The sequence below is a fragment of the Amblyraja radiata genome, chromosome 13 (genome assembly GCF_010909765.2).
Source record: "Amblyraja radiata isolate CabotCenter1 chromosome 13, sAmbRad1.1.pri, whole genome shotgun sequence".
Taxonomy (NCBI): Eukaryota; Metazoa; Chordata; class Chondrichthyes; order Rajiformes; family Rajidae; genus Amblyraja; species Amblyraja radiata.
In genome coordinates, this window is record NC_045968.1 from 40,220,360 (window position 1) to 40,240,160 (window position 19,801).

The following is a 19,801-nucleotide window of genomic DNA, read 5'->3' on the forward strand; positions in this document are numbered from 1 at the left end:
GTGAGGCCAACACAAATTGGAGGAACAGCACCTCATATTTTGCTTGGGCTGCTTACAACCCAGCGGCATGAACATTGATTTGCCTAATTTCAAGTAACCCGTGCATTCCCTCTCACTCTGTCCCATCCCCCACCCTAGTCATGTTTCCTATCCTTTCGTTATCACCTCTTGCACAGCCAACAATGGACCATTGTGGGTTCCATCTTTCTTGAGTCATCAGTGCCTGCTCTGATTCGTTCCGTATCTTTCACACCTCCAGCTTCCCTCCCCCTTGATCACCTATTCCTTCTCTCCAGAGATGCTGCCCGACCCCGCTGAGTTACTCCAGCATTTTGTGTCTATCTTCGGTGTAAACCAGCATCTGCACTTCCTTCCTACTCATGAATAGGTAATGTTTCGGGTCGGGACCCTTCTTCACAGATTGGTAGTAGGGGGAGAAAGGTGGAATCTAGTACAGCGCAGACACTTGGTTGGAGAGAAGGTACACAAAAATACTGGAGAAACTCAGCGGGTGCAGCAGCATCTATGGAGCGAAGGAAATAGGTAACGTTTCGGGCCGAAACCCTTCTTCAGACTGATGGGGGGTGGGCGGGGAGAAGAAAGGAAAAAGGTGGAGGAGACAGCCCGAGGGCTGAGGGATGGGAGGAGACAGCAAGGGCTCTCCCAATTTAGTTAGCCCCTTTTGTTAGCCCTTGCTCCCTTTCCTCAGCCCTCGGGCTGTCTCCTCCCATCCCTCAGCCTTCGGGCTCCTCCTCCTCCTTTTTCCTTTCTTCTCCCCGCCCCCCCCCCATCAGTCTGAAGAAGGAATTCGGCATCTGCAGTTCCTTCTTAAACACTTGGTTGGAGAGACACTGACTGCTGTTTCACTCTCGGCAGCGCAGTGCTCGAAACAACTGGCGTCGCTTTGTGTGTGAACTCGGAGTCAGTCCAGACACCCAGCTCCCTGCTCCTGACCAAAGATCCCATAGCGGAGAATCTTTGCTCCTGACCTGGAAGGTCTAGCATGTGCTAAATACTTCCTGGTCCGATCCGAGACCGCCTGCCGCCGTGCAAAGTAAAATTCACATGCACTACATTAACGGATTGCATTGCGAATGGACTGTAATTAGATTCCCGTAATCGATTGGACTCATCCAGATGCACCGCACTGCATGATTTAAAGCGTTAGAGACACGCAGTAACTCGGTGGTTCAGACAGCATATCTGGACCCTCTGATTTAAAACGCCGTCCACGCTGGGGAAGCCGAGGGGGAATATTTCCTCACCCAAGATAGACACAAAGTGCTGGAGTAACTCAGCGGGTCAGACAGCATCTCTGGAGCAAAGGAATAGGTGACGTTTGGGGTCGAGACTTCTTGAGACTGAGTCAGGGGAGAGGTGTGAAGCTAGAGGTATGAACCCCTGCATTACCTCTCCCTCTCCCACTTTCGTCATTTTGCTAGTTCCTCTGTTCGTATCCCTGCGTTATTACCTCTTCCACAGCCAACAATGGACCATTGTGGGCTCCACCTTGGTCATCAGTGCTGGATATGATTTGTTCTGCACTTTTTCCATATCTCTCCGTCCTGTGCCTAGTTCTAAGTTATCCCATTTTCCCATCCCCTCCTGAAACACAAGGGGGCAATTTTCAAAGGCCAATTGGAAACAGGAGCACCCGGAGGAAACCCACGTGGTCGCAGAAAAAAAACGTGCAAATCATGCAGGCAGCACCCGAGGTCAGGATCTAACCCGAATCTCTGGTGGTGCGGCAGTTAAGTCCCACACCCCAAACATACATAATACATAGGTTAGTGAGTTAATTGCCCACGTAATTTGATTCTGATGGATAGGTAAATGTAAGATTCCAGGAGGTGTATGTGGGAAGAATTTAAAATGTCGGTTAATGTAGGATTAGTATAAATGGTTGGTTGATGGGTGACAGGCCTAAGGGCTTGATTCCATGCTATATCTTTCTGTGTCTTTCTGTCCTCTATAACAAAGGAGTGTAGATCATTCTTGGTTCTGCTGCACACACATTTACCCGTGTAATTTTCTGACCATTTTAAATACTGGAAAAGTACAGGCTGGCAACGTGACGATCTTCCATAGACTAAAACTAAACCTGCATGTGGAATATTATTGAGAGGTTGCAAGACGGAGTTGGCTTTGGTGCGCTGTTTGAAATCACCGGCACCCTCTGGAGTTTGCGGTGAAATGACTGGTGTGTATTTTATTGACAGGGCGCCGAAGGTAAAAATGCTTCCGTTTGCTGCTCGTCGATCACCTGTCGTGTGCACTGGAGGTTGTGTGGCAAGCAGTCAGCCACTAGCCACAGGCGCTGGACTTGGTAAGGATCATCTCCTGAGCCTGGAATTACACTGCACTCATTGTATGGGACATGGTCAGCTTGGCTCAATCGCATCAGTGGCCAGCCACTGAGAAGTGGGTGAATTTGGTAATGATGATGATACTTTATTGTCACATGTACCTAGGCACATATCTAGGTACCTAGTGAAATTCTTTTGCATACAATCCAGTAAAATCATACTACAGATAAGCACAATCATAGATGATCTTGGAGCGTGCATATGATCTTATGGAGGTGTATAAAATCAATGAGAGGAATAGATCGGGTAGACGCACAGAGTTTCTTGCCCAGAGTAGGGGAATTGAGAACCAGAGAACAATTGAAGGGGGAAAGATTTAATAGGAATCTGAAGGGGTAACTTAGGGAACTGAGGGAGCACAGCCTCAGAATAAAAGGACGTACCTATAGAAAGGAGATGAGGAGGAATTTCTTTAGTCAGAGGGTGGTGAATCTGTGGAATTCATTGCCTCAGATGGCTGTGGGGGCCGAGTCAATGGATATTTTTATGGCAGAGATGGATAGATTCTTGATTAGTACGGGTGTCAGGGATTATGGGGAGAAGGCAGAAGAATGGGGTTGAGAGGGAAAGATAGATCAGCCATGATAGAATGGCAGAGTAGACTTGATGGGCCGAATGGCCATATTCTGCTCCTAGAACTTGTGAACTTATGAAAGAGCACAATGAGCAGACAAAAACCAAGAGCTAAAATATCACACCAGAGAATTGGCAAAATTCAGTGCAATGGTTCACACGCCACTGTTTGTTGATGTTTGCAGATATCCTGAAAAAAGGTGGCAATGCAGCCGATGCTGCAGTTGCTGCAGCTGCTGTCCTGAATCTTACCGAACCATTCAGTACTGGCCTTGGGGGCGACTGCAACTGCCTGTTTTATGATGCTAAAACCCACAGCGTCCTTGGACTAAATGGAAGGTGGGAAACAGTGGTTCAACTTCCAATTGAACTTGGAACTTCGAACATGAACTTCAAACCGTGGGGCGGCGCAGCAGTAGAGTTGTTGCCTCACAACGCCAGAGACCCGAGTTCGGTCACGACTATGGGCGCTGTCTATACGGAGTGTGCATGTTCTCCCTTTGACCCGTGTGGGTTTTTTCCGGGTGCTCCAATTTCCTCCCACAATTAAGACGTACAGGTTTATAGGGTAATTGTCTAGAATTGCATTTGGGCTAGCCAGGATAAGGATGGAAAATGTCCTTCCTTTGAAGATGTTAGTAATTCAGATGGCCTTTTAAAATAATCTGACAATTTCAATATCACCTCTAAAATAAATTTTTTATTATGGATGTACTTGAATTTAAATTCCCATGCTGCTGTGGTGGGATTTGAACTTGTGTATCTTATGCACCCCATGGAACCCAAAGAACTATGTATACAATGTCAGACAGCCCAGTGACAGAGCAGGTAGAGCCACTGCGTCACGGCGCCAGAGACCCAGGTTCGATCCTCACTGTGGGTGCTGTTTGTGTGGAGTTTGCACGTTCTCACTGTGAACGCGTGGGTTTTCTCCGGGTGCTCTGGTTTTCTCCCACATCCCCGAGACGTGTGGAATTGTAGGGTAATTGTCCCTCTGTAAAATTGCCCCTAGTGTGTAGGGAGTGGATGTGAAAGTGGTACAACATAGAACAGGTGTGAACGGGTGATCAATGTTCGATATGGACTCCTTGGATCAGAGGGCCTGTTCCATGCTGTATCTCTAAACTACACTAAACTAAATAAAGACTTCAACCATGTGATGCGGAATGATTAACATTGCCTCTTTATCAAAGTTATCTGCAGTTTGGATGTCCGGTGTACAAACTTATTTTCTTTGCAGTGGCAGGAGTCCGCAATCGTTGACCCTTGACCTGCTGAGAGAGGAAGGCTTTGATGAAAATAACCCTCTACCACCGGTCCATGCCCACCTGGTCACGGTGCCTGGTGCTGCCGCTGGCTGGTGTGACACTATCTCCCTCTTTGGAAGTAAGAAGGTGAGTTGTGGTGCAGGTGAATCTTTAATCACGAACCTACTTACCTCCAGCATGGCTCTGTAATCCCTTGAAATGATGCGACACAGGCAGTGGCCGAGCCGCTGCCTCACAGCGCCAGAGACCCAGGTGCGATCCTGACTTCTGCGTGGATGTTCTCCCTGTGACCATGTTGGTTTTCTCCGGGTGCTCCGGGCAGGCCCATTGTTGGCTTGGGAAGGTGTGATCTCAAGAGGCATAGAATGTGGTGAACTGTGGAACTGGTTAAACGACTAGGATGGAGGAAGGGGGCAAGAGCAAAGATCCTATAGCTCTGCTATAAGATCTTTGGGCAAGAGGGGGAGGGGAGGAGAGTGTTATTAGAAGTTACTTAAAATGAGAAAATTCGACATTCATACCGCTGGGTTGTAAGCTACCCAAGCGAAATGTTCAAAACCTCCACATCCTTCCAGTAATGGGAGGGACTAGAACTGCACACAATATTCCAAATGCATCTTAACCAAAGTCCTATAGAGCTGCAACAGGATTCCCTGTCTCTTATGCTCAATTCCCTGACTTTCTCTAGAATTTGGGTTGGAGGTTTGGTCCCGTCCCTCTGTGATGCCGTTTATAAGCATGTGGGTAAATGTGGTGTTGAATTTTCCAACAGTGTTTCTTTCTCTGCCCCAGCTCTCTCTGGCTGAGATCCTGCAGCCAGCCATAGACCTGGCAGAAAGAGGCTTCCCCGTCACTGAAGTGACTGCATTTCACTGGGAGAAGAATGCTAGCACCTTGCTGAGGCCAGGAAACCCACATGGAGAAGACCTCCTGATCCAGGGTAGAAGTCCGAAAAGTGGGCAGATATTCAAGAACGCATATTTAGCTCAGACCTTCAAGGTGAGCCCTTCTGATTTTTCCTGTGGTTCCTCCTGCGTTGTGAGTGGGAAAACATAACTGATTTACGGTGGGAGGAATGGGACAAATATAAGCTCCGGATGTCGAAAGCAGTTTATGGCCAATGAAGTACTTTGTGAATTTTAGTTACAGCCAACTTGTGCAGTGTAAGCTCCCATAAGTCAAGAATTTAGGTTAGAGATACAGTACGGAAGCAGGCCCTTCGGCCCACTGAGGCAGCGCCGACCAGCTATTGCCACGTACATTAGCACTATCCTACACACGAGGGGCAGTTTACAATTTTTACCAAAGTCAATTAACCTACAAAGTTGTATGTCTTTGGAGTGTTGGAGGAAACTAGAGCACCCGGAGGAAGCCCACGCGGTCACAGGGAGAACGTACAAACTCCTTACAGGCAGCACCCGTACTTAGGATTGAACCTGGGTCTCTGGTGCTGTAAAGCAGCAACTCTATCGCTGCACCTCTGTGCTGCCCAAGAGTGTTTCATTGTCAAATGCCCCGTTACGGAACATAAAAAGTCTTACTTGCGGCAGCACAACAGATAACGGTGGTGCGGCAGTAGAGTTGTTGCATTACAGCGCCAGAGACCCGGGTTCAATCCTGACCACGGGTGCTGTTTATATGGGCGTTCTCCCTGTGACAGAGTGGGTTTCCTCCGGGTGTTCCGGTTTCCTCCCACATTCCAAAGACGTGCAGGTTTGTAGGCTGCTCGACTTCAGTAAATTGCCACTGAATTGCTGTTCCTTCTTCAGCCCACCGAGACCACGCCAATCAAGGGTCACCCAGACACCAGTTCTATGTTATCCCAGTTTCGCAGCCTAGGCTGCGAAACTGGGATAACATAGAACTGGTATCTGGGTGACCCGTGATTGGCGTGGTCTCGGTGGGTCGAAGAACCTGTTTCCACGCTGTATCTCTAAACTAAACTAAACTAAACTAAACTAAAATTGTCCTATGTGGATAAAGCACCAAAGTATTCAACATTTCAGTGGGTTTGCAGGAATCCCAAGTGCAGGTCTGTTTTGACAGAGTTTGAAGGATCCGAGGGATTGCAATTGCCAATAGTTGCAGATGAGCGGATGTTTCACAGTTGACACTCATTATCCAGTATAATCTTTATGATATTTAATTTTACAAATCATTTACAGATGCAGAAACTACATAGCAGCAATGGTTTGTCAATGATTAACCTTTTATTCATTGGCGGTACCAGCCTGTAACATATCACGAACAATGTTGTTGGCCCTAACCGCGTTTCCTCATTGCTCTTGTTTCATAATTGTACCAACTAATTAGAAATGTATTTGAAAGAGACTGGGCGTTCGTTCCTATGACGTGTCTTTTCCAGTCCAGGGCTGAGACTTAAAGAATGTTTTTCACTCTGATCCCTCTAACAGTAAAGCCTCTAACAATAAGTCTTAGAAAGTCCCATCCATTCCCCAGAGGGGTGAGGGCCGTGGAACGGACAAGTAAACAGTTGGAAAATAATTGAAAGAAAATGAAAAGTAGAAAGGTGGCGCTCGGTTCCTCCAACCGGTTTTCCGAAGACCTTTTCTTTAAGAGTATTAGAGATAGAGCACGGAAACAGGTCCTGTGGCCCACCGAGTCCGCACCGACCAGCGATCCCCACACATTAACACTACCCTGCGCACACACACTAGGGGCAATTTTTAAAATTGATACCAAGCCAATTAACCTCACTCCAAACCTGTACGTCTTTGGAGTGAGGGAGGAAACCGAAGATCTCAGCGAAAATCCACACAGGTCACGGGGAGAACGTACAAACTCCTTACAGACCAGCACCCGTAGTCAGGATCAAATCCGAGTCTCTGGCGGTGTAAGACAGCAGCTCTACAACTATGCCACCATGCTGCCCTAATGCTATGCTTATCCCCTCAACTATTCTCCATGAAGCGCTCGATCCGCCAAGGCCTACTGGACCTCCCGGTGTCTAACCATTTTAACTCCCTTGCCCATTCCCTACTGACCTTTCTGTCTTAGGCCTCCTCCATTACCTGAGTGAGGCCACATGCAAACTGAAGGAAAAGCACCTCATATTCTGCCTGGGTAGCTTACAACCTAGCGATTTTTAGGTAGGTTTCAAACCTTCCCTTTCTCCCCTAAACCCTCACCCTTCTCATTCACCCCTCCTCATCCCTCCTCTATGCCCCACCTATTTCTCTCCTCCACACTTTATAGTTGGCATGGACATAATGGGCTCAATGAGCTGTTTCTATGTATGACTATTTATGAGGAATTTATGACCTTACCCTGTGGGCAGACACATGTTTAGACTCAATAAGAAAGATCATGGACTCATGAAGCAGGCAACAAACAGATGTTAGAAACTGAGGGCGCATTTACCAGCCAGAATCTTCCTCTGGTCTTTAATCCACATTCTTGCTCACTGATGTTGTCTCTTTGATAATAGCTGCTAATGAAGACAAGAGGGTTTTGTTTTGTTTTGTTTTCACATGATGAGATTGTTATCTATTGAAAGAGTAATGGCTTTTTGTTATACCAAGATTAAAGCTTTTTTTTAGTTTAGTTTAGAGATACAGCGCGGAAATAAGCCCTTCGGCCCACCGAGTCTGCGCTGACCAGCAATCCCCGCACACCAACACTGTCCTGCACGTACAAGGGACAATTTATTATTTTTACCAAGCCTATTAAGCTGCAAACCTGTATGTCTTTGGAGGAAACCGGAGATCCCGGAGAAAACCCACACAGGTCATAGGGAGAATGTACAAACTCTGTACAGACAGCACCCGTACTCAGGATCTAACCCACGTACGTGGCGCTATGAGGCAGCAACTCTACCGCTGGGCCACCGTGTTTGTGAAGTATCTGTTCTTCCATATGATGAATGGAGTGGTCAATTAAAAATGTCACAGTGATGCTGGGCCTGTAGCTTTCCATCTTCTCTTCCAGTTGAGACAATTTCTGCTGCCACTTGACTACATTGTGCGGAAAGTTGAACATTCTTTCCATTGGTTGTCATTTACTCTTGTTGTAATGTTACCGGGAGAGTCTGTGAATTGGGACCGTCAAGTTAAGAGAGGCAAGAGTGTTTAATTGTCATATGTGCTGGGAAGGGAACAATGAAATTGTTACATTTTATTACTAGAGATACAGTGTGGAAACAGGCCCTTCGGCCCACGGAGTACAGCGATCTCCCTGTACACTCCGTACAATTATAGGCACTGGGGACAAGTTACAATTTACAGAAGCCAATTAACCTACAAAACTGCACATCTTTGGAGTGTGGGAGGAAAGCAGAGCATCCAGAGAAAACCCATGCAGTAACTGGGAGAACGAACAAACACTGTACAGACAGCACCCGTGGTCAGGATCAAACGCAGGTCTCGGGTGTTGTAAGGCGGTAACCCTACCGCTGCGCCACTGTACCGCCCCTACTTGCTGCAGCTTCACGAGCACCCTAATGCAACGATGCAGCAAATAAATATACAATAAGCAATAATGCAATAAATGATCAGTTATATTAGGTAACCAGACAATAATAGTGCAAGCTTAATGGGTGGCAGTGGTGCAGCGGTAGAATTGCTGCCTTACAGCTCCAGAGACCTGGGTTCGATCCTGTGGAAGGGGGCTGTCTGTACGGAGTTTGTACGTTCTCCCTGTGACCACGTGGGTTTTCTCTGGGTGCTCCGGTTTCCTCGTACATTCTAACGATACGCAGGCTTGTAGGTTAAATGGCTTCTGTAGATTATCCCTGGTGTGTAGGATAGAATTGGGGTATGGGTGATCGTTGGTGGGCCGAAGGGCTTGTTTCCGCGCTGTATCTCTAAACTAAACCTAAGTAGGTTGTGCCGCCTGTACTAAGTCGCTAGTGGTTCGTTGCTGAGGTGCGGTTGTGGTATATGGGTTGTGCAGGGTTGTTCAAGAGTCTGATGGTTGATGTGAGGAAGTTGTTCATGAACCAGGAGTTCACTGCTCTCAGGCTCCTGTGCCTTCCTGTTGGTAGCAGCGAGATGAGAGAGTGACTAGGTTGGTGTTGCTCGCAGGATATTATAACAAGATCTGCACAGGTGCAGGAGGCAGCCCCGATGCAGTCCATCGATGTAGTTAGTGACGAGAAAGAATCGGGGATGGTGCCAGTGTATGCCCTGAACAAAGCCTGTTCAACGTAAGCAACAAAAAGGCAGGCATAGCTGGGGTCCATGTGAGTACTCATGACTAGTTAGTTGGTTAATTAAGATAGTTAGTTATTTAGTTTAGTTTAATGTCACTGGTGCCGAGGTATAGTGAAAAGCTCTTGCTGTGTGCTAACCAGTCAGCAGAAAGACGATACATGATTTAAATCGAGCCATTACAGTGTACAGACACATGATAAAGGCAAAGAGTCTAGAGTGTTTTATTGTCAAAAGTCCCAGATAGAACAATGACATTTATGCTTGCAACAGCATCGCAACAGAATATGTAAACATAGAACACTGTGAAAACAGTATAATAAATTAGAAAAAAAGGTCAGTGTGTGTATTTACACACACGCACACACACACGCATATATATATATTTTATACACACATGTGTACACATGAAAGACAAACAAATGATAGTTGTGCAATAATAACAATAATAGTTTATGTAGTTCAGTGCTTATTGGAGGTTGTAGTGTTTAATAGCCTGAAGGCTGTAAAGTGAGAGGAGTGATGAAATTCGCTGCCTTCTTGTGACACCGCTTCCTGTTGATCCCTTCAATGGCGGGGAGGTCAACACCCAAGATGAACCAGGCAATGTCCACCTCTTTTTGGGTGAGGTTCACGTTACCAAACTAGTTGGCGATGCAGCCCGTCGGTGTGCTCGCCACTGTACCCCTGTGGGAGTTTGAGAGTGACATGCCCTTGGACAAAGACGCAACCTGTTGAATCAGAAATTGCTCCGTTGTCTTATTGAGTATTTGTATGCTGCTGCAAGTTTCTCAAGTACTTGTGTGTTGTGCTTACCGTGAAGGAATTGGCTCAGTCTGGCAAGAAAGGGTTCTATGAGGGGAGAATAGCGAGCGCCATCGTGGATGTCGTTCGGAAGAATGGTGGAGTTCTGAGTCTGCAGGACCTGAGGGAGCACACCAGCACAGAGGTGAAACCAACCTTCACCGATTATAAGGTAGGCCTTAATCCACGTTACACCTTGCCTTTAATGATCATGGGTGCTAACTATGTGGAGTTAGCATGCACTTCCCATGACCGCGTGGTGCTCCTGTTTCCCACATAAAGACGTGCAGGTCAATTGGTGAATTGGCCACGATAAAATACCCCAGATGTGTTGGTGAGTGGCTGAATCCAAGGGGGAGAGAGAGGCTGATGAAAAATGTTGGGAGAAAAGATTAATTTGTACAAAGATATGGATAAGGGGCTAGAGGAATATAGTTCAAATGCAGGCAAGTGGCACTAGCCAGAATGCCAACTTGGTTGGAATGGACAAGGTGGATTAAAGGGCCTATTTCCATACTGTACAGCTCTATGATACTGTAGAATTATTAATATAATAGTGTTGATACTATTAGTATAGAGATACAGCGTGGAAACAGCTCCTTGTGCCCACCGAGTCCTCGCCGGCCAACAATCACCCCGTACACTAGTTCTATCCTACACACTAGGAGCTATTTACAGAAGCCAATTAACCCGCAAACCCGCAGGCCTTTGGAAAGTGGGAAGAAACCGGAGCACCCGGAGGAAATTTGCATGGTCACAGGGAGAATGCACAAACTCCATACAGACAGCAACAGTAGTCAGGGTTGAACCCAGGTCTCTGGTGCTATGAGGCAGCAACTCCACCACTGTGCCACCCACAAAGTGAAGCTCAAATTGCGGTTTCATTGTAGGGAGCTGGAATGATGAATGACCTTGCGTCAGGTCAGTTATAATATTGATCACATGAACTATTAGGATACAACCAGTCCACATTGGAACATTGAGTGGCTCAGGCACCTTCTGTGGAGAGGGGAAGTGAGTTCTCATGAGATGACAGTTTCTAGACAGAACTAATGTGATGGTCAGTGTGGACTCAGAGGGCTGAAGGGCCTGTTTCAATGCTGTATCGCTAACATCTAGACATTGGGCTTGTTATTGGTGTAATTTAAAAGAAAATTAATTGAATCGAATAAGAGATTTACTTGATTAGTTTTAAATCAATAACAATAAGGGGTGGGGGGGGGAGGGGGGGGGCACGTCGAGAACAAAGAGGGACCATTGGGATTAGATAGACCATTTTAAACTTTGTTGGTACCCTTTACGTGGCCACTCTTTGCATACCTTGTGTATGCTATGTAAAACAAAAAGCATGTCACATGTGATAATAAGGTTGAACTCATTCTTTCATTTATGATGAGAAAAGTTTGTTGTCACCTTCAATGCTGCTGTGTCTTTAGGGCGTGAGGATCTGGGAGCTTCCTCCAAATGGACAGGGTATCATTGCTCTAATGGCCTTGAACATGCTGGAGAGATTTAACATCAAAGGTAGGGGAATGACTGAGTGCAGCTGCAATGCTGCTCATCGCTTTCCTCCTTTTCTCCACTCCCCTCTAGAGACACCCCTTGGGTTCACTGCTTTTAAAAATGTTATAGTCATAGAGTCATACAGTGTGGAAACAGGCCCTTCGGCCCAACTTGCCCACGGTGACCAACTTCACCCCTTGTCCCACCTGACTACATTTGGCCCATATCCCTCTAAACCTTTCCTATCCAGGTACCTGTCCAAATTTTGCTTAAACATTGTGATAGCAACTGTCTCAACGACCTCCTCTCTCTCCATCCCTAGTCATCCTGCTAGTTTCACTGTTTGTCTTCCTCAGCCAACAATAGACCATTGTGGTTTCTAACTTTCCTTGGTCATCAGTGCCGACTCTGATTTGTTTTGAACCTTTTCATACCTTCAGTTTCCCTCTCCCCTGACCCAAAACATCGTCTGTCCATTCCCTTCACAGAATGCTGCCTGACCCGCTGAGCTCCTCCAGCAATTTGTGTTTTGCTCACTTTTCTAGCATCTGCCGTTTCTTGTCTCCCATTATCACTTTCCTTGATTATCAGATTGAAGCATGTGTTGCCTTTTTGTCACTGCTTAACACCCTCCCATAGCTGTCTCCACCATCACCTCCTTTCCCCCACCATATGGCTCCATTTACTCATCATCCATCACTCCTCCTCTGACCATCTATCACCAAATGGGCCCTGCTTCAGCGCTCCCCCTCTCCTCTTTACACCAGCGATCTTCCCTCTCCACTCCCAGTCCTCATACTGGCTCTTGACCGGAACATCGACAATTCGATGCGGCGTTGGTCGGCCCGGTGGCGCAGCGGTAGAGTTGCTGCCTTACAGCGGCAGAGACCCATGTTCGATCCTGACTATGGGCGCTGTCTGTACTGAGTTTGTATGTTCGTCCTGTGACCTCGTGGGTTTTCTCCGGGTGATCCGGTTTCCTCCAACATTCGAAAGACGTACAGGTTTGCAGGTTTACTGTCTTCTGTAAATTGTAAATTGTCTCTACTGTGTAGGATAGTGCTAGTGTACGGGGTGATTGCTGGTTGGCACGAACTCGGTGGGCCGAAGGGCCTGTTTCCACACTGTAACTAAAGTATAGTTCCTTCCCCCACCCCACAGACCTGCTGAGTTTCTCCGGCTGCTTGTTGTTTGATATGGAAGACATTGATCAAATTGCCCTGTAATCCTCTCAACTATGGGGAATTGGGTCTTATGTTATGTAATCTCTCCTCAAGGAGATTGCATAAACCACAACTCAGCTCTGTTTGTAGGGTTTGAAGAATGAGAGGTGACCTCAATGAAACGTGTCAAATTCTTTGAATGCTCAGCGTGTAGACGAGGGGAGGATGTGTCACAGGGTTTAGGACACTCTATCACATTACCTTTGGTTTGGTTTATTTTAGTTTTGGGACGACAGATGGCACAATGGGCTAAGTGTTCGGCTGGCAACCGGAAGGTAGCTGGTTCGAATCCCGCTTGGAGTGCATACTGTCGTTGTGTCCTTGGGCAAGACACTTCACCCACCTTTGCCTGTGTGTGTCCTTGGGCAAGACACTTCACCCACCTTTGCCTGTGTGTGTGGATGTAATTATGTGAAGCACTTTGGGGTCAATGCAAGTTGACTAAAAATGTGCTATATAAATAAAGAAATTTAATTTAATTTAATTTGTTTTGTTGATTGTCTCGTGTACCGAGGTACAGTGGAAAGTTTTTTGTTGCATGCTATCCAGTCAGCGGAAAGACTATACATGATTACAATCAAGCCGCCCACAGTGCACAGATACAGGATAAAGGGAATAATGTTTAGTCACAGAGTCATAGAGTCATACAGCATGGAAACAGATCCTTCAGCCCACGTAGCCCACACCGACCAACATGTCCCATCTACACTAGTCCCATCTGCCTGCTTTTGGCCCATATCCCACTAATCCTATCCTAAATGTTTCTTAAACATTGTGATAGTACCTGCCTCAACTACTTCCTTCAGCAACTTGTTTAAAAATGATTACCTCTCGGGTTCCCATTAAATCTTTCTCCCCTCACCTTAAACCCATGTCCTCTACTTCTAGATTCCCAACTCTGGACAAAAGACTGTGCGTTTACTCAATCTAATCCTCTCATGATTTTATACACCGCTATAAGATCACCCCACATCCTCCTGAGCTCCAAGGAATAAAGCCCTAGTCTGCTCAACCTCCCTCTCTAGCTCAGTCCCTCGAGCCCTGGCAACATCCTTGTAAATCTTCTCTGAACCTTTTCAAACTTGGCAACATCTTTCCTACAACATGGTACAAAAACTGAACACAATACTCTAAATGTGGCCTCATTAACGTCTTGTATAACTGTAGCATGACCTCCCAACTTCTATACTCAATACTCTGACTGATGAAGGCCAATGTGCTGAAAGCAGATTTGGTGCAAGATAATAATAATAATAATAAATTTTATTTATGGGCGCCTTTCAAGAGTCTCAAGGACACCTTACAAAAATTGAGCATGTAGAGGAAAAACATGTAAGGGGAATGAAATAAATAGTAGAGACATGACTAGTACACAAAGTAAAGACAGAATTCAATACAAAACACAGTATGAGGCAATTAATGCACATATGAAAAGGGACGGGGACGTGGGGCTAAGGATAGGCAGAGGTGAAGAGATGGGTCTTGAGGCGGGACTGGAAGATGGTGAGGGACACGGAATTGCGGATCAGTTGGGGGAGGGAGTTCCAGAGCCTGGGAGCTGCCCTGGAGAAGGCTCTGTCCCCAAAACTGCGGAGGTTGGACTTGTGGATGAGAGGAGACCGGCTGATGTGGATCTGAGGGACTGTGAGGGTTGGTAGGGGGAGAGGAGGTCAGTGAGATATGGGGGGGCCAGATGGTGGAGGGCTTTGTAGGTGAGGACCAGGATTTTGTAGGTGATCCGGTGGGAGATGGGAAGCCAGTGAAGTTTTTTGAGGACTGGAGTGATGTGATGCCAGGATTTGGTGTGGGTGATGAGTCGGGCGGCTGCGTTCTGGACCAGTTGGAGTCGGTTGATGTAGGTGGAGCTGATGCCAAGGAGAAGTGAGTTGCAATAGTCCAGTCGGGAGGAGATGAAGGCATGGATGAGTCTTTCAGCAGCAGGCGGTGTGAGAGAGGGTCTGAGTTTGGCGATGTTGCGGAGATGAAAGAAGGAGGTTTTAATGACATGGCGGATGTGAGGCTCAAGGGAGAGGGTGGAATCAAAGATCACGCCAAGGTTGCGGGCCTGGGGAGATGGGGAGACAGTGGTGCCGTCGATGGTGAGAGTGGGGTTATTGATTTTGCTGAGTGTGGCTTTGGAGCCTATGAGGAGGAATTCTGTCTTATCGCTGTTGAGTTTGAGGAAATTATTAGTATTCAGTAAAGTCCAATGAGGAAGACGTTAGGTCAGGGATAGTTGGTAATAGGATAGTTCAGTTGCCTGATAGTTCGCCCCTTCCCGTCCCCTCGTCCCCTCGTCCCTCGTCCCACCCCACCCCACCCCAAACCCTCCTACACCCCTAACCCCACCACCTGACTCTCCCAATCCCATTGTGCAGTCAAACTGGAGCTACTGCCCAAGGTGAAGATATTTCCATGTTTCCAGAACTGGGCCACAACAGTGCCGACTACCTTCACCTGCTGACGGAGACCATCAAGCTCAGTTTGGCCGACAGTTCTTGGTTCTGCGTTGATCCCACTAAGGTCCACGTGCCTGTGAACGAGCTACTCTCCAAGCAATACTGCCGCCAACGCTCTGAGCTCATCAGCCTGCAGAGGTGAGGCCCGGACCCTGACCTCCAAGGGCTTTCACAAATGGGATGGATGCCTCAATGTATGAAGGAACTGCAGATGCTGGTATACACCGAAGATAGACACGAAATGCTGGAGTACCTCAGCTGGACAGGCAGCATCTCTGGAGAGAAGGAATGGGTGACATTTCGGGTAGAGACCCTTCTGAACAAGGGTCTCGACCTGAAACGTCACCCATTCCTTCTCTCCTGAGATTCTGCCTGTTCCGCCGAGTTACTCCAGCATTTGTGTCTATCCTTGGACTTACCTCAATGTCTGCTAGAAGTCCAAAGGCCAATGGATTGAACCTAAGCGACTAGTTTGCTCCAGGTGACCCGAAATATCACCTATCCATGTTCTCCACTGATGCTGCCTGACTTTTTCCAGTAATTTCTATTTTTATTTCAAATTTCCAGCATCTGAATTTTCTGTTAATTTTCAGGAAGGTGGGAATGTTGTATTGACATTAGAAGTGTGATTTTATGCTTTAAATTTACAGGAGCATTCTGATCAAGCTGTTCTTTATGTAATTAGCTTTTTGTTAAGATCAATCATCATTTGGTGTTTGTCCTGATGCTTTTTTCCCAAAATATAAAGTTTATTCAGAAAAAAAAAATATACAAAACAAAGTGCAAAAACTCTTCAGATATTCTCCATGTCTATACATTCAATAACATCACACTCAGTAGGGTTTGCACATATCTTTAAACAGACCACTCCTGCCACTCAAGTGGCCTCCTAGTGTGATATCCCTTCCCTTGTTCCCACCAGACTCTGCCCCTCAATGTCCAGCAGCGGAAGGGCCCTAGACTGTGGTCCTCCCCCACAAAACCTTGGTGTTGGCTGCACCGAGTTTCAGTGCGTCCCTCAGCACGTACTCCTGCAGTCTGGAGCGGGCCAGTCAGCAACATTCCCTGACGGACATCTCGCTTTGCTGGGAGGTCAACAGGTTTCGGGCAGACCAAAGAGCGTCTTTCACCGAGTTAATGACCTTCCAGCAGCACTTGATGTCCGTCTCCGAATGTGTCCCTGGGAACAGTCTGGAGATCGGAGTTCCCTGTTACGGAGCTGTTCTGGATGAACTGTAACAAGGATCCCTGCATCATTCTCCAGACCCTTCTCGCAAATGCACACTCTGCGAGGGGGAGGGCAACGATGGATCTCCCCCGACTCTGGTGGGGAAAAAAAGCATTGATGTTACAACAAGAAATCCCTCTTTCGCCTCAGGGCTTCTCACATGCAACTTGTTTTCTCTTTCCATGACCAGGGCAAGCAGTCAGTGTCTCTATGGCAACCCGAGTGAGGCCCGTGGTGACACGGTTTACTTCTCAGTGGTGGACAAGGATGGAAATGCCTGCTCCTTCATCAACAGCAACTGCCTGGCCTTTGGCACCGGACTCGTACCAGAAGGGTGTGGATTTACGTTGCATGTGAGCGTTAAACCCTTCAATACCTAGCACACGCTGTAGGTAGCTATCTGTTCCTGGGAAGTGCGGTATACACAATAACCCAAGAGTGTGTTGTCGGGATTAATAGGCTCAAAATTTGACCTGATAACCCGCTGGAAACATCAGCGAGGATAACCTGGGGTTGAGTCTGAATCTTACAGAACTTAAATGGACCGTTGGAATCAACAAGAATAACCACGGTGGCGCAGCGGTAGAGTTGCTGCCTTCCAGCACCAGAGAGCCGGGTTCGATCCTGGCTACGGGTTCGATTCTGACTACAGATGCTGTCTGTGCAGAGTTTGTACGTTTTCCCTGTGACCACGTGGGTTTTCTGTGTACGCTCCGGTTTCTTCCCACACTCCAAAGACGTACAGGTTTGCAGGTTTACTGGCTTCAGTAAATTGTAATATGTCTCTAATAATAATAATAATAATAATAATAGTAATAATAATAGTAAAATAATAATAGTAATAATAATAATAATAATAACTTTATTTGCATAGCACATTTCATACAATTGAATGCAACCCAAAGGGCTTTCCCCAGAAACACAGGCCTAAACAAAAATACAATTTAAAACAGTAGACAGTTAATAGCATATAAAGCACAGATTTATATTTTTTAAAATATTTTTTAAATTGAGAGTGTAAAGGGACAAAAAACAATATCACCGAGGTCAGATACAGAATCCCAAATACTATATGAGCACACAAGCTACTGAAGGTTGTGATGAGACAAATACAAGAGAATAAAGGTAATTTTTACAATGTCATCAGAAGTAAAGTCAGTTAAAAGTTTAATTCTAAAGATAAGTTTTTAGCTGCCGTTCAAAAATGTCAACTGAGTGGGCGTCTCTCATAGCCCTGGGTAGGATATTCCACAGCTTGGGGGCGTAATGAAAAAAGGCTGCATTACCAATTCTCTTATTGCTGCGGCATTGAAAGGCTGACAGGCAAGCATCAGAAGACCTGAGTGCTCGAGTAGGAGCATAGGGAAGGAGGGACTCTGTAAAATATGCTGCTCCTAAGCCATTTGGGGCTTCATAGACAAGAAGGAGGATTTTATAGCCTATACCTGGATCTCTCAGAGAGCCAATGAAGGGAGTATTGAGGTGTACTGAGGTGATATATTCCCTTTTCTTGGTATTTGTTAAAAGCCGGGCTGCGGCATTTTGAATGAGCTGTAACTTGTTGGTGGATTTTGAAGGCAGACCGGTAAATAAGGCATTCCAGTAATCAAGTCTGTTTGATTTGAAAGCAGGTATGAGTTTTTTACAGTCATGTTGAGTTAAGAAAGGCAGTTCTTTCGCAATATTTCTGTGATAGAAAGCACACTTTATTACCTTATTTTTGTGAGAATTAATTTTTGTCAATTTTTACCCCCAGGCTGTGACCTCTTGTTTGACATAAGCAGTCACATTTCCCAGTTTACCGAGTAACATCTCTCTCTTGGGTTTTGATCCAAGTAATAACATTTCTGTCTTGTCCTCGTTGAGTTTAAGAAAGTTAGCATTCATCAATTTTTTTAATGGAAAATAGGCAGGTGGTCAAAGAACTTAAGGCATTGCATCAGTGAGTTCGACAGAGAGGCATAACTGAGTGTCATCGGCATATCTTAGAACATTTACATTATGCTGTCTGATAACTCCTCCTAGCGGCAGCATGTACAAGGAAAAGAGTAACAGGCCTAGGCAGCTACCTTGTGCTACACCAAAGGGTATATCATGCAGCTGTGACACACTGTCCCCAAGGCTAACAAAGTACTTCATTCCACTTATATATGATTGGAATCAACTTAGTACCTGATCTAGGCAATCTAAAAGAATACTGTGATCTATGGTGTTGAAAGCTGCTGTGAGGTCTAAGAGGATCAGCACTGAGACTTTGTCCTCGTCAGTGCTAACTCTAAGGTCACTGACTATTTTTATCAGGGCAGTCTCAGTGCTGTAATTTGCTCTGAAATTGGATTGGAATTTCTCTAAAATGTCATTTTGATTCAGAAAGTGTTGTATTTGGTTGAATACCACATTCTCCAGAACCTTGCTGATAAAGGTAGATTTGATATGGGCCTGTAATTACTCAGTAGCCCACTGTCTAAATTTGGTTTCTTTAACAGAGGCTTTACGACAGCGGTTTTATAAGCATCTGAGGACATTCCAGTCTCAAGGGAGATGTTAATAATTGTAAGAACAAAATTGGATAAACTGTTAAAAACATTATTTAAAAACTTTGTAGGGACCGCGTCGAAATTCCCGGGATGGCGGGACTGTCATATGCTGAGAGAATGGAGCGGCTGGGCTTGTACACTCTGGAGTTTAGAAGGATGAGAGGAAATCTTATTGAAACATATAAGATTGTTAAAGGTTTGGACACGCTAGAGGCAGGAAACATGTTCCCAATGTTGGGGGAGTCCAGAACCAGGGGCCACAGTTTAAGAATAAGGGTTAAGCCATTTAGAATGGAGACGTGGAAACACTTTTTCTCACAAAGAGTTGTGAGTCTGTGGAATTCTCTGCCTCTGTTGGTTCTATGGATACTTTCAAGAGAGAGCTAGATAGGGCTCTTAAAGATAGCGGAGTCAGGAGATATGGGGAGAAGGCAGGAACGGGGTACTGATTGGGGATTATCAGCCATGATCACATTGAATGCCGGTGCTGGCTCGAAGGGCTGAATGGCCTACTCCTGCACCTATTGTCTATTGTCTATTGAAATGACAGGTAGTGGATTTGCTCTCAGCCACTATTTTACAAAGTTCGGAGGTAGAAATACTTATGAAACTGCTCATTTTTGCATGCGCCTTACTAGGTCGGCAGCAGAGGACAGTAGAATCTAAAGGGAT

The 19,801-nt window shown here is 46.1% G+C and overlaps 1 protein-coding gene across 2 annotated transcripts in view; it reads left to right on the forward strand.

Annotated features, from left to right (window-relative positions):
* Nucleotides 1-867: 867 nt before the first annotated feature.
* LOC116979923 (glutathione hydrolase-like YwrD proenzyme) overlaps nucleotides 868-19,801 on the forward strand; it is a 35,713-nt gene continuing 16,779 nt past the window's right edge. Inside the window, exons 1-9 of one of the 2 annotated variants that reach the window (XM_033031864.1) lie at nucleotides 868-1,332; nucleotides 2,220-2,326; nucleotides 3,125-3,278; nucleotides 4,180-4,333; nucleotides 5,000-5,206; nucleotides 10,199-10,351; nucleotides 11,616-11,703; nucleotides 15,331-15,502; nucleotides 16,783-16,945. In XM_033031864.1, the coding sequence (XP_032887755.1) occupies nucleotides 2,236-2,326; nucleotides 3,125-3,278; nucleotides 4,180-4,333; nucleotides 5,000-5,206; nucleotides 10,199-10,351; nucleotides 11,616-11,703; nucleotides 15,331-15,502; nucleotides 16,783-16,945 (1,182 nt within the window). In that variant the 5' untranslated portion in view covers nucleotides 868-1,332; nucleotides 2,220-2,235. The remainder of the gene's footprint in view (nucleotides 1,333-2,219; nucleotides 2,327-3,124; nucleotides 3,279-4,179; nucleotides 4,334-4,999; nucleotides 5,207-10,198; nucleotides 10,352-11,615; nucleotides 11,704-15,330; nucleotides 15,503-16,782; nucleotides 16,946-19,801) is intronic. The other variant, XM_033031863.1, reaches the window with a different exon arrangement.